Source organism: Piliocolobus tephrosceles, chromosome 18 (assembly GCF_002776525.5).
Source record: "Piliocolobus tephrosceles isolate RC106 chromosome 18, ASM277652v3, whole genome shotgun sequence".
Taxonomy (NCBI): Eukaryota; Metazoa; Chordata; class Mammalia; order Primates; family Cercopithecidae; genus Piliocolobus; species Piliocolobus tephrosceles.
In genome coordinates, this window is record NC_045451.1 from 64,002,562 (window position 1) to 64,017,075 (window position 14,514).

The 14,514-nt window shown below is 40.3% G+C and overlaps 1 protein-coding gene across 1 annotated transcript in view; it reads right to left on the reverse strand.

Annotated features, from left to right (window-relative positions):
* MYOM1 (myomesin 1) overlaps positions 1 to 14,514 on the reverse strand; it is a 161,534-nt gene that overhangs the window by 64,465 nt on the left and 82,555 nt on the right. The window contains exons 18-22 of the mRNA XM_023228515.1: positions 9,295 to 9,478; positions 8,372 to 8,546; positions 5,119 to 5,240; positions 2,948 to 3,235; positions 464 to 660 (exon numbers count right to left, since the gene is read on the reverse strand). Coding sequence (XP_023084283.1) covers positions 464 to 660; positions 2,948 to 3,235; positions 5,119 to 5,240; positions 8,372 to 8,546; positions 9,295 to 9,478 — 966 coding nt within the window. The remainder of the gene's footprint in view (positions 1 to 463; positions 661 to 2,947; positions 3,236 to 5,118; positions 5,241 to 8,371; positions 8,547 to 9,294; positions 9,479 to 14,514) is intronic.

The window sequence follows — 14,514 nt, forward strand, 5'->3', positions numbered from 1 at the left end:
AAAAAAAAAAAAAAAAAAAAAAAAAAAGAAAAGAAAAGAAAAAAAAGAAAGAAAGTTAAAAATCCAGAGTGTCATTAAATCCTGAGACTCTTTTTTTTTTTCCTCAACTTGAAGGCTTTGGAAGGATCCTGGGACTCTTGAGGCTAGTGGCATATTAATTGTAGATATTTCGTAAGTTTTGAAAAAAAAATTAGTTTGTACAGTAAGTGCACATTTCATAGTAAATATTCTAGGAAATCATTATGCTTATGTGTATGAATCAGGAAATATAAATCCTGCTTGGTTAGCCAAACTACTTGTATTCACCACAGTATATTTTTCACAAAACTCATGCCACTGTAGACAGTGGGCTCTGGAGAAATGACATGACTCTCTTACAAGGTGCTGGGTGTGTGCGTGCCTGGGCGTGCAAGCATAGCGTCATACATAGGACACGCCATGCTACAGAAAGTCACGTGCTTACCTTGTATGCCTCCTCACTGACAGCCTTGACATTGGCTTCTCTCCATTTTCCTGGTACCCCATCAATGACCTCGCGATAGTTCACATAATAGCCAGTAATTTCTGCCCCTCCAATCTTATCTGGTTGCTTCCATCCAAGAACCATTGAGTCACGAAAACTTTCAAGACAGGTGATATCATGGGGTGGAGATGGTGGTGCTGTGGCAATATGAATAGCTTGTGAGTAGGCAGAAATGCATTTATGATTCTATATATAAACATTTCCGTTGATGCCACATATGAGGGCACTAGACCTTGCAGTATAAAACTAAAATGCGAGGCTGATCATTAACTTGGCATTCGACTTGGTGTATGCAATGGACACAGTAAAAAGCACACTACAGTTATTATTCCAAAGATAAAATGAACCTGTCCTAGCAAAATGGTACAATACCCTGAAAGAAAATGATTCTTTTCTTCATAAGTAGAAATATTTTTCCCAAGGTTTAATTTTTGTTTCTTTATGTGGTTTTCATTTGTTCCCTGAGGAAAATGGAATGTATATATCAATTTCTGCTGCAATTTGCTTATTCAGAATTTTTTTTTTTGAGATGGGGTTTCACTCTTGTCACCCAGGCTGTGGTGCAATGGCACCATCTTGGCTCACTGTAACTTCCATCTCCCGGGTTCAAGTGATTCTCCTGCCTCAGCCTCCCGAGTAGCTGGGATTATAGGTGTGCACTACCATGCCCGGCTAATTTTTGTACTATTAGTAGGGGCAGGGTTTCACCATGTTGGCTAGGCTGGTCTCAAACTCCTGACCTTAGGTGATCCACCCACCTCAGCCTCCCAAAGTGCTGGGATTACAGGCGTGAGCCACCACACCTGGCCCAGAATTTCATATATTCTCAAATGGTTAGCATTTCACCATTCAGGCACGCTTACCCTTGTGAGACCTTACAACTACACAGCTCTGTCTGCACACAAGAAAAATTGGCTCTAGAGCTCAGCTAAATGACACCTTTGGAAAACATTTTAAAAAAACAGGCACAATCTGCTGTGTGACTTTCTCTTAGTGTATAATACTTTTGTCACATTATTTTTAATCTGATGTTGGAGTATTTCTCATGTTGTACAATGCTATACAGCTGTCACCATGTTTATCAGTGCTTAGCTAGAAAAATATTTGGAGGATATTTCAAAAGTCCTCCTTCATTTATGTGGCTTTGCTGATCAGTTTTTCACTCAACTACTGAAATTACAGTTTCCGTGAAGAGAGGGGGTGAAGTGGTGTAAAGAAATCCATCTAGAAATGCAATAACATCAAAGATAATTTTCTGAATATTTATTTGGATTACAGGAGATAAAAGAACTATCTCATTCTTATCCAAAAAGTGTATCAGAAGAATGAAGGCTTTTAAAATAAAATACATTTATCTCATCTCCACTTACCAGCCTCCTTCTAGTCTTTACATTTAAGAAAAGCTTTCTCTCTTTCCCTCTATTTCAGAGCACTGTTGAATATGTGCTCTCGAATGAATACCTCCTCTCGAGTTGAGGGACAAAGAAAGGTGTCATAAAATAGAGGATGTTATAGAAGTTGGGGTGGGGTAGAAAAAAGAAATGGATGAGAAGCATTTAAAAATTTATCACCACATGCTCATCAGTTCATTTTTATTTGATAGGAAAAACAATGTCTTCTAGGATATATTAGTCACAGGTACCAAATATCCTCATTAGATCATTCTTAGCCTACTGATAGATTGTCTTCAGTAAATCACTTCTGGGACTGAGGATCATATATCAAACAATATAGCTATATGTGATTATAATTTTAACTTTTAAAATTTTCATGGTCACTCAAAGATATATTTATAGCTATGTTTTTCTTTTTCTTCATTTCAAAAAGTGGCAAGTAGCTATTTAAATTATTATTATTTTAGAATTTTTAACTCTTTTTATATACTTTTTTACTTAAAAAATTAATTTTCCAGTATCGATTTTTTTCTCGCAAACTATTTAAGTTAAATGCGAATAATCGCTTAATAATCTGAGGATGAGCAAGAAGGTAACAAGTATGAGCCTGGTACGATGTCACCTTCTTTGTGAGATCTTTCTCCTCTACGTGTTCCAAACATGACTATTTCAAAGGACCTCACACAGGCCAGCAGTACCAAGAATTTTCTGTTCTCATATCTCATTCTCTTAGCAAAATGAGGCCAGAGGTGTATCTGCCTGACAAACCAAGAAAGCCTCTATAACCAAATTACTTGAAACATTCTAGCATCATTAAGCACCCAAAACAATGTGTAAAAGCCAAACCCATAGACAATTACTTTTCCCAGTCATCAGATGAAAGTACGCATTTCAGATGGCTAGCTGAAAACACATACAATAAGGATGGACAGTGATGAAAGCAAACATGGATGAAGGATGTGATGTAGACGATGAGAGGTGAGGACATTGATGGAGACGGATGGAACAGCTTCACTTTCTCAACTCTCACCTCTGTCTGTCTTCTTTTTCAGGGGGTCAGACTTACTTTTCCCCTGAGGAGCCGCTTTCTGTGGTGGTGGGGTAAGCTCTTCCTGAACTGTTTCACTTACTTTACTCACTTCTGTTTGGCCCAGGTTTTGAGAGCTACTGGGTAGTGAAGGTTTGTTAGGTTTGCTACCAAGCAAAGCATCTTTCTGGAAGGTTGGCGGGGAGGCTTCATGCACGCGCCCCCTGGAGGCGGTTAGTCCACCAGGCTCATCGCTCAGTGCGGGACACACATCTGGAGACACTCCGCCCCCTACAATTGCCAGACAACAACGGAAACGCATTGAGCCGGACAGAGTATCATTTGCTCTTATGGGATAGAACAAAGAAAAGAAACATTAGGACCACAAGCAGAACAAACACAATCTTGACTTAAAGAAAATCGCTCGCATTTGCAAGAAATATGAAAGACTACATTTCACAGAATGTACACCAAAGAACATTTCAACTTCTCCATATTCTGGAAAAAGAAGAAAGGAGAACAAAAAAGCCACAGATAGAATAGGAACCATTTCAATTTGCACAACCCAAAGGGTTTTTAGTATATATAAGGAAAAGCAAATCTTAAGACATTTCTTGAGAGATATAAGCCCTATTATTCAACAGAATGAAAAAAGGACGATAAAGTGCACAAGAGACATAATATTAAAGATCCTTATTTTATAACACTTCGAATTATGTGCAGTACTACAGTAGTAATGGTCTGTACCTCCCAACCTCAAAGAGACATGTTTACAATGGTTCACATTATAAGGAATCTTCCTTCCTTCCTTTTCTTTCTTCTTTTTCTTTTTCTTTTTTTTTTTTTTTTTTTTTTGATGGAGTCTCACTCTGTCCCCCAGGCTGGAGTGCACTGGCGCAATCTCGGCTCACTGCAACCTCCACCTTCTGGGTTCAAGCAATTCTCGTGCCTCAGCCTCCTAAGTAGCTGGGATTATAGGCATGCACCACCATACCTAGCTAATTTTGTATTTTCAGTAGAGATAGGGTTTCACCATGTTGGCCAGGTTGGTCTCGAACTCCTGACCTCAAGTGATCCACCCACCTCAGCCTCCCAAAATGCTGGGATTATAGGCGTGAGCCATTGTGCCCGGCCCCTATGTTATAAGGCACATGAAAAAGTAATATGAGATGCTAACTGAAGACAATCAATATTAAATCATCTTTTTAAAAAACATGTGTTACTATATAAACATTTTATTTTATTTATTTATTTATTTAGTTCAGACACAGGATCTTGCTTTGTTGTCCAGGGTGGGGTGCAGTGGTGAGATCATAGTTCACTGCTGCCTTGAACTCTGGGACTCAAGTGATCCAACTGCCTCAGCCTTCTGAATAGTTGGGACTACAGACATGCATCACCATGCCTGGCTGATTTATTTTTATTTTTATTTTTATTTTTAGAAATGGGATCTCACTATGTCGCCCAGGCTGGTCTCAAACTCCTGGACTCAAGCGATCTGACTGCCTCTTCCTCCCAGAGTGCTGGGATTACAGGTGTAAGCCCCTGTGCTCAGCCCACAAATATTATTTTTTTTGTTTCTGATCACCTGGGTCCCTTTTCTACTTTATCCAAGATTGGGAGGTACATCACATACACACATATAATTACTTTAGTACTGGTTTTATTCCGTTGGTTACTTTGCAAGCAGAGATGAAACACATGATTAAGCAATCACAGGTGCCTTGCATGAATTTCAGAGGGGTTTATAAGAAGCATGTTAATGTTCTGTTAGCAAAAACGAGCCAGGCTCTGGCATAGACCAAATGGCTTTTAGGGACAAGATGATCTGTGTTATGGGTGATATACCACTTCACGGAATTGGGATGGCCCTTCACAGTCCCAGGATGAGCACGAAGTTAGAATGGAGTTTCACACAATGGGAAATATCTGAGGAAACTTGGGCTCATGAAGATGAAAAGGCTACAGATGCACAGAATCTGGATAAGTGATGAAGGTCTGTAAAATGACAGCTATGGAAGGTTAGACATCACTTAGAGTCAGAGAAAATGATCATCTAAGGATGCAATCATCCAGCAATATTGGAAGCTAAATAATTTCTGGAGATGATAGTATCTTCCTTTCTAACAGAAAAATCAATTTTTCCCCCATACAGTTATGCATAAGGAACTTACCAATAGCAGCTTTGACTTCAATAGCTTCTGAATCCTGGGAATATTCACTAAGTCCAGCTGCATTGACTGCTCTGACCCGGAAAATATAACTCTGACCAGTCACCAATCCATGACAAGTAAATCTAAAAGGAAAAAAGTTTTAAAATATTTTCCTAGGAGGAAGATTAGGGAAGATGCTTGTTAGCTTAATGGAGTGGATCTGGCTTTATGAAAACAATTCTTTTTTTTTTTTTTTTTTTTTTTTTTGTAATTTGTTTTAAATAGAAATGCAGTTTTGCTGTGTTGCCCAGGCTGGTCTTGAACTCCTGGCCTCAAGCCATCCTCCCTCCCACCTCAGCCTCCTAAAGTGCTGGGATTACAGTTGTAAGCAGCATGCCCAGCTAATAATTCATTCTTTTGAAGGAAGAAAAAGATGTAGAAAGATTCAGGTAATGTATATACTTTAGACAAGAAGGTAACTAAGGCAGTTTTCTAAACCCAACCTGTCAAAAAATGAGGAGCCCTGGTCTTCACCGAATGCTCACCAGTAAAATAGGGATAATGGTGCTTACACGACAATTTTCATGTAGAGGTTAGTTATAAAGTATATAAAGTACCTATTATAGGGCCTGGCATATATGAGGCACTTAAGAAATAATAATTAGTATTAATATTATTTTTTTAATAATAATTTTAGAGTATAACATATATATTTATTTATTTATTTTTATTTATTTATTTATTTTTTGAGACGGAGTCTCACTCTGTTGCCCAGGCTGGAGTACAGTGGTGCAATCTCAGGTCACTGCAACCTCCGCCTCCTAGGTTCAAGCAATTCTCTGCCTCAGTCTGAGAAGCTGGGTAGCTGACTCTGAGTAGCTGGGACTACAGGTGCCCACCACCACGCCTGGTTAATTTTTTTGTATTTTTACTAGAGATGGGGTTTCACCATCTTGGCCAGACTGGTCTTGAACTCCTGACCTCGTGATCCACCTGCCTCGGCCTCCCAAAGTGCTGGGATTACAGGCAAGAGCCACCAAGCCCAGCCAACTTATATATATTTTTTAACTTTTATTTTAGGCTCAGGGATACGTGTGAAGGTTTGTTATATTGGTAAACTCGTGTCACAGGGGTTTGTTGACAGATTATTTCATCACCCAGGTATGCAGCCTAATACCCAATTAATAATATGATTAATGACTATTTCAGGTACATAACTATGGCTGTAAGGCACTGGTAGCTCCTTGTCATAGAGGCCTAGTCACTGTCTCCCTGCATGACAAGGAAGGTACTTACTTGGGAAATTACTATAGAATCTGAAGACAAAGTGAACAATGGATTCCAGAATTACCATTTAGATATGAAGACCCAATAATGAGGTGTGAATCCATGGGCAGCTTCATCCGTAAAACAGCCTCACTCTTTTCATAGCTGTTATGGCTATAAATAGCTGTTTTATGAATCACTGTAACATTTGAATCCATCCTAAGGACTGCAGCCAGAGGAAATAACAGGTCTGCTAACGAATCTGTGACTATTAGCATGTTCAAGTATTTAACCAAGGAGCCACAATCTAGGCCAGCCCTTTAGTCCTTAGAGTCAGCTTGCTTCAGCAAATATTTATTGAGGTCTCAGTGTTCCAGACGCTGAGCTAGGTACTGTGGACAAAAGATGAACAAAAAATGGTGCCTGCCCTCCAACAGCTCCTGCCTACACACCACCAGCATTTCTAAATAGTCCCAGGAAAATGCTGGATAACTCCGAGGAAAAATGAAATGCACCAATAGGCTAAAAGAATCTCTTGCAAAACATATTGCCTTCCCTAATTAATCTGTTTACCTCTATTATCTCAAGTTCTGCAAAACCAACTCATTCTATGGGGGTCCTCGGACTGAGAAGCGGTCCAAGCCAGAAGGTGCTGAACAAGTCTATTTGACAATTTCTGGGAGGGCGGCATCCCCCTCTCAGACTGGTCTCTGGTCTGGGTGCAGACCAGAATTCGCCATCAATGTGCAAAGTTGATTGATAAAACGGTTGAAAGCAAGAAAAAAAACAAGCCTCCCCCCATTAGAAACAGATACAAAGAGGCAGCAAATTATTCTGAATGTCTTTGTTTTGGTGTTACTATGTCTACTTAGCACTGGGTTTAATCATGTTGATGTCCAGAATTTGTAAAATGTTGATACTTTTTTCTCTTCATTTAAAATTCCTGGGTAATTTATGTTAAGTAGAGCATATTAGATCCTCAGAATCTAATATCACATTGCATATTAGATATAAAATCAGAGGTGTAAAAAAGGAAGGAGCAGCAAAAGCACTATGAAATGAACTCTTAAAATAGTTGGCATTATGTGTTGCTAAGTGTTTAACATCACAAGTAAACCTTTTTAAAAAAGATGTATTGCATCTAATATGATCAATTTTAAATTCATTTAAATAACTAAAGTGTAATTGTTTTGCTTTGCTTGTTTGTTTTTTGAGACAGGGTCTTGCTCTGTTGCCCAGGCTAGAGTACAGTGGTGTGATCATAGCTCACTGCAGCCTCGACCTCCCAGGCTCCAGCAATTCTCCCACTTCAACCTCTTGAGTAGCTGGGACTATAGCACACTACCATGCTGGGCTGATTTTTGTACTTTTTGTAGAGGCAGGTTTTCGCCAGGTTGCCCAGGCTGGTCTCAAACTCCTGAGCTCAAGCAGGTCTCAAACTCCTGAGCTCAAGCAGGTCTCAAACTCCTGGGCTCAAGCAGTCACCCCACATTGGCCTCCCAAAGTGTTGAGATTAGAGGCATGGGCCACTACATCCAGCCTTGTTCTGTTTTGTTTTTTAGAGATGGGGTCTCCCTATGTTGCCCAGGCAGTGGCTATTTATAGGCCTGGTCATTGTATACTACAGCTTCGAACTCAAGCTGTAGTTTCACTCAAGTTGAACTCAAGCGCAAGGGACCCTCCCACCTCAGCCTCTTGAGTAGCTGGGACTACAGGCCTACCACTGCATTGGTTTATTTAAAGTATAATGTTTTCTTGTGTTTTTGTTTGTTTGTTTGTAGAGACAGGGTCTCATTATGTTGGCCAGGTTGGTCTTGAACTTCTGGCTTCAAGCAATCTTCCCACCTTGGCCTCCCAAAGTGCTAGGATTACAGGTGTAAGCCACCACTTCCAGCCAAAAAGTGTAATGTTTTTTTAAAAAAATCTCCCTCACTGGATGTCTGTGTGCTGTGTGTGTCTACCGCAGCTCCAGAGGCCATTGCCCGCCCTGCACGCCCAGTTGAGTTACCGTGAGCCCTTCACGGGGTTGTTGTTACAGGGCTCCCATTTGCCAGAGCCAGCAACGCTCGCCTCTATGTAGTACCCGACCAGCTCTTTGGCATCTGTGGACTCCTCCCATGAAACTACCACCGAGGTGTCTGTGTTTCTACTCGGGATGATTTTGCCAGGAGCCTTGGGGATATCTGAGAAACAGGAACATGGTGATCAAACTCAGGTGGTTTTAAAAATTCATCCTTATTATCTATTCACAAACACACACCTAGGTATTTTACATATTGCGTCATGTCAAAGGGACCGCTGCTTTATTTTATGATTTTCTTTTCTTTTTTTTTTTTTTTTTTTTTGAGACTGAGTCGCGTTCTCTGTCGCCCAGGCTGGAGAGCAGTGGCGGGATCTTGGCTCACTGCAGCCCCCGCCTCCCGGGTTCAGGTAATTTTCCCACCTCAGCCTCCTGAGTAGCTGGAAGTACCAGGCATGCGCCACAACACCTGGCTAATTTTTGTATTTTTGGTAGAGACAGGGTTTCACCATGTTGGCCAGGCTGGCCTCAAACTCTTGGACTCAGGTGATCCACCTGCCTCGGCCTCCCAAAGTGCTCAGATTACAGGCATGAGCCAACGCGCCTGGCCTACATGGTATTTTTTAAAACAAAAAATTTAAAAACAGTTAGGGAGCATGGATAAACTAAATGTCCATGAACTTCAGAAAAAACACATTATCAATATTGTTTAAACTCCCAAAGAAGTTTACTTCTCATAAACAAAAACAATGAATTTTTGTTTAATGCATAGGTTAAGTACAGCCATCAAGTAAATGTGTAATATGAAAGAAGTATGTCACCATTTTTACTCCTGGCCAAATATACACATACTAGTTAGATTCTTGCTTTGAAATTTTCTCTTGAAGTAAAAGAAGTTTACAGTTGCTTACCAAGTTTGTCCCCCACCACAGTCACCTCCGTTGCATCCGAGGGCTCGCCAACTCCTGCAGAATTAGAACAGCGGACGCGGAAACAGTAGGATTTCCCCTCGGCCAGGTCAAACAGAGCAAAGCGGGGAGACTTCACGGGGAGCTCCGTGTTCACTCGCTGCCAGTTTTCTGTTCCTGCCTCACACTGCAGCAAGAACAGGGAAACTCACTGAAAGCACAGCAAGCACAAGCGAGAATCCAGGCCAGGCATCTCCAAGTTTCATTCATCTACAACAAACCACTCTCTGTAATGCAAGCTGGACTGGAGGAGAGATTCGGAGGAAATAGGGGATGAGGCATCTGAAGTTTGTAGGATTCTCTAAATCAAACATGGCTTTTGATATGGTTTGGCTGTGTCCCTGCCCAAATCTCATCTAGAATTGTAGCTCCCATAATTCCCATGTGTGTGGGAGGGACCTGGTGGGAGATAATTGAATCATGGGGGGCGGTTTTCCCCATACTGTTCTCGTGGTAGTGAATAAGTCTCACGAGAGCTGATGGTTTTAAAAGGAGAAACCTCTTTCACTTGGTTCTTATTCTGTCTCTTGCCTGCCACCATGTAAGACATGCCTTTCACCTTCCACCATGATTGTGAGACCTCCCAGCCACACGGAACTGTGAGTCCATTAATCCTCTTTTTCTTTGTAGATTACCCAGTCTCTGGTATGTCATTATCAACGGCATGAAAATGGACTAATATAGCATTGTATTGTTTGAAAAATATGCTACTTAAATACTTCGCTTCCTTTGTTAACTAAATACAATAATCTGCTTACAAAAGTCTTATTTCGAGGATAGTTTGGGGTGAGGTAATTTTCTAATTAAATTTTATTTTATTTTATTTTATTTTTGAGACAGGGTCATACCCTGTCACCCAGGCAGGAGTACAGTGGCACAATCACGGCTCACTGCAGCCTTGACCTCTTTGGGTTCAAGTGATCCTCCCACCTCAGCCTCCCAAGTAGCTGGAACTACAGGCACATGCCGCCACACCTGGTTAACTTTTGTATTTTTCTGTAGAGATGAGGTTTCCCCATTTTGCCCAGGCTGGTCTCTAACTCTTGGGTTCAAGTGATCCACCCACTTCAGCCTCCCACAGGCATGAGCCACTGCGCCTGGCCCGCCCATCACCTATTTAAAAGAATTCTTGGTCCTTTTCTTATCACTCTCTGTTTCTTAGCCTGCTTTATTCTTCTTCAGTCATGTATCACTGTTTGAAATTATTTATTTGTTGTCTCCTCCACTGAAGAGCAAATCACATAAGCTCAGGGAGCTTTGTTCGCTGCTTTATGACAGAGCACAGAATTCCATCTGGCAAATAGTACATAATCAACTACAGTATTTTTTTTCTAAATGAATGAAAGATGAAGATGTTCTTCTACTATATGATCCAGCAATCCCATTGCTGGGTATATATCCAAAAGAAAGAAAATCAGTATGTCAAAGAGATATCTGCACTCCCATGTTTATTGCTGCAGTACTCACAATAGCCAAAATATGGAATCAACCCAGGTACCCATCAGTGGATGAATTGGATAAAGAAACTGTGGCAAATATGCACAACAGAATACTATTTAGCCATAAAAAAGAATGAACGCCTGTCATTTGCAGCAATATGAATAGAATTGGAGGTCATTATGTTAAGTAAAATAAGTCAGGCACATAAAGACAAATATCTCACGTTCTCACTGATATGTGGGAGCTAAAAAATTTGATCTCATGGAGGTAGAGAGTAGAACGGTGGTTACCAGAGGCTGAGAAGGGTTGGGGGCGGTGGTGAAGAAAGGTTGGTTAATGGGCACAAAAATACAATTAGAAGAAATAAGTTCTAGTGTTCAATAGCATAGTAGGGTGACTACAGTTATCAATAATTTATTATATATTTCAAAATACCTAAAAGATAAGATTTGGAATTTTCTTAACACAAATAATAAATGTTTGAGGTGATGGGTACCCCAATTACTCTGATTTGATCATTACATATTGCAAGGATGTATCAAAATATTCAGTGTACACTGTAAATATATGCATTGATTATGTATCAATAAAATCCAGATAAAAAAAGATCTTCTCTTTTTTTGCCCAAGTCTTAGAATAATTAATAGGAAAACTAATTTAATGAGACTCTATTCTTAAAATGAAAATGATGTAGAGTGACTTGGAAATCCTCGAATGAAGGACGTGGTGTATATTTAAACTCTGGTAGAAGATATTGTAAGAAAACTGTCAGAAGCCTTTGGTAATCCTTTTTCCCTCCTATTTTAATTTCCAACTTTGCCCATGGTTGGTAAGAGAAGAACTTTAGAAACTCTTGCCTGATTTTGCTAGAGAAATTTTTAACGGTTTCAAAAGACTTTTCTGAAATCCAGATCTCGTGACAGATTGACCAGCTGTCTGGATGGTACATTTTTGGGACTTTATTAGTCCATCACACAGCATGATCTTCCTTGACTTGATAAGGAGGTAACATGGCATGGCATAGAGGAGTCAAAGGGATGGGATCTGGTCCCTTTGTGTTAATAACAAGCCACGTGACCTTGGAAAGCCACATACACGCTCTCGGCCTCAGTTTCGTCTTCTATAAAACGAGCCAATTTGACAAGGTAGCCGCTAAAGTTCCTTGCAGTGTTTTTTATGATAACGTATCTTTTGTGTGTCTGCTGTCTCCTGAGGGACGAAACTCTCTCAGACCTTTAATCTTTTTGTTTATGGCTTTAATTTCTTTTGACATATTCCGCCCCAGCAAACTCTTAAGCCATTATCAGTTGTTTATACTCTCATAAAAAAATAGCTGCCTTTCACCGTGCCGAAAACTTTATAAGCCATTATAACTCTTTACACCTCTCAACTATGCCATGGAGTAGGTCTTGTGGAGGTAGTATTGTATGACTGTCAACATTTTCCAGAGGAGAAGACAAGCCTGGGAAGATTGAAAGGCGACCCAGTGTAATTGTTGGATTTAGGCACCTGAACCAGACTGCTGGGGTTCAAATCTCCGTTCTGTTTTGTACCAGCTCTGTGACCTCGGGCAAATTATATACCTTTCTATGCGTCAGTTTCCTCACCTACAAAACAGGCATGATCTGTTATGCCTTTCTCTGTTCCCCGCTCCCTTCTAGCCTCACGATGTTCATGCCCTACTACAGAAGGAGGAGTGGTACAGAAGGCACAGTGGCTCACAACTGAAATCCCAGCACTTTAGGAGGCTAACGGGAGGATCGCTTGACCTCAGGAGTTTGAGATCAGCCTGGGCAACATAAGGAGACCCCATCTCTACAAAACATTTAAAAATATACAGGCATGATGAAAACAAAGGTATTTACCACATAGGGCTACTCTAAGAATTAAGTGGGTTAATTAATGTAAGGTGCTTAGAACAGTGCAAATCTTAGCCATGTTCATTCCTGCTGTTAACGAGTGATACAGTCCTTGTCTCTGACACGATCCGATTTTTGATTGGGGAGTGAGAGAAAGAGCTCAGGACGTAAAACACCTGAGGAAAATGTGTGGGACTAAAAAGAACACAGTAGGACAGGGAGGCTGGAAGTCCAAAGACTGATTCATCTGAGTCCCTTGCTAATAAACCCTTCGATTTCACCCGTTCTGGGGATCAAGGACATGCCGTGAAGAAGAACAAGCACAGGGGTGGCCTAAGAGGCAGCATGCCGGGTGCAGGGCATCCTGGAACAGACACAGCAGGGACAGGAGCACACAAACCTTTTCCCTTTAGAAAGGTCAGCATATCAGAAGAGCTGCATCAGAAATAATTTTAGTCTCAGCTCAGAACAGTTTGACATTTGGATGGTTCTGCAAATGTACCCCAGGTCCCTGGATGTGTTCTGTGTCCTCAATACCCAGCATCCTGGGTGTTCTGTGTTCTGTGCCCTGGGCAGGCCTCTCTACACAGTACCGTGTTCATAAACACCCCTTCCGTTCCCTGCCAACAGGTGTGCTGGAGGAAGAATATTTAAATTTTTAATCACAAACTCATAGGTATTTAGGTCTAGGGAAGTTATAGACTTTCACAGAGAAATTAGAGTTTATATGACCAGAGGAAAGGTTCAGCAGCAGCCAAAGCTGACTCATCTGCAGAAAACGCCTCTGAATAGTTGTTATGTGTCCTTATTATAGGAAAGACGGTAATTCCTGTCACAGAGGTTATTCAGAACCTTCTTCCTGTGGAGTGTTTCAAAGAGATTCAGTGGGGGTGTGTATTAAACACACTAGGAAATGAACATCGATCCACCACTCTAGTTTTGCCATCTATTTTCTTTTAAAAAGCTTACAATGCAGCCAGGTGTGGTGGCTCATGCCTGTAATCCCAGCACTTCGGGAGGCTGAGGCAGGAGGATTACTTGAGGTCAGGAGTTCGAGACCACCCTGGCCAACATGGTGAAACCCTATTTCTACTAAAAATACAAAATTTAGCTGGGCGTGGTGGCTCATGTCTGTAATCCCAGCTACTCAGGAGGCTGAAGCAGGAGAATTGCTTAGACTGGGGAGGCAGAGTTTGCAGTGAGCTGAGATTGTGTCACTGCACTCCAGCCTGGGTAACAGAGAGACTCCATCTCAAAAAAAAAAAAGAAGAAAACTTAGAATACTACTCAAGTTATATTATATTTGAAGTTGATATCTAGAAAGTATATAAAAAATTAATATTATTTCTGTAAAACAAGACTCTCTTGGAAGATATCCATATTGCATGTAGAGGAGATAAGGCATCCATTGTTACCAATTTGCTAGGAATAAAAAGGAAGTGAAGAATGCAGCTCAAAGAAATTTGCGTATTGTCTTTATGTTGTTACCTAATTTGCGGAAGTTTGCATACACCTATATACCTATGAAACATATTATCTTGCAATAATTATCAGGAAAGGTGACCTAATAGATGTTACAAAATTGAATGACCAAAACAGTATTAAGGATGAAAGAGAAAGACCTTTAGGAAAATTAACTGAGCACAATATTTTTATTAAAAAAATTTCTACGATTTTGCTATGAAAGTAAAATGCAAAGTAAATGATACCTTTTCATGCTGTCACACAATTTTACTTAAAAAAATTTAAAAGTGCAAACACTTGTTTCATTTATTGTTCTAAAAAATGGTGCATCACTACCAATAAAAATATAAGTGTTCTTACATATGGGATAAAATAAACTTATTTTCTTTCATTTTCTCAA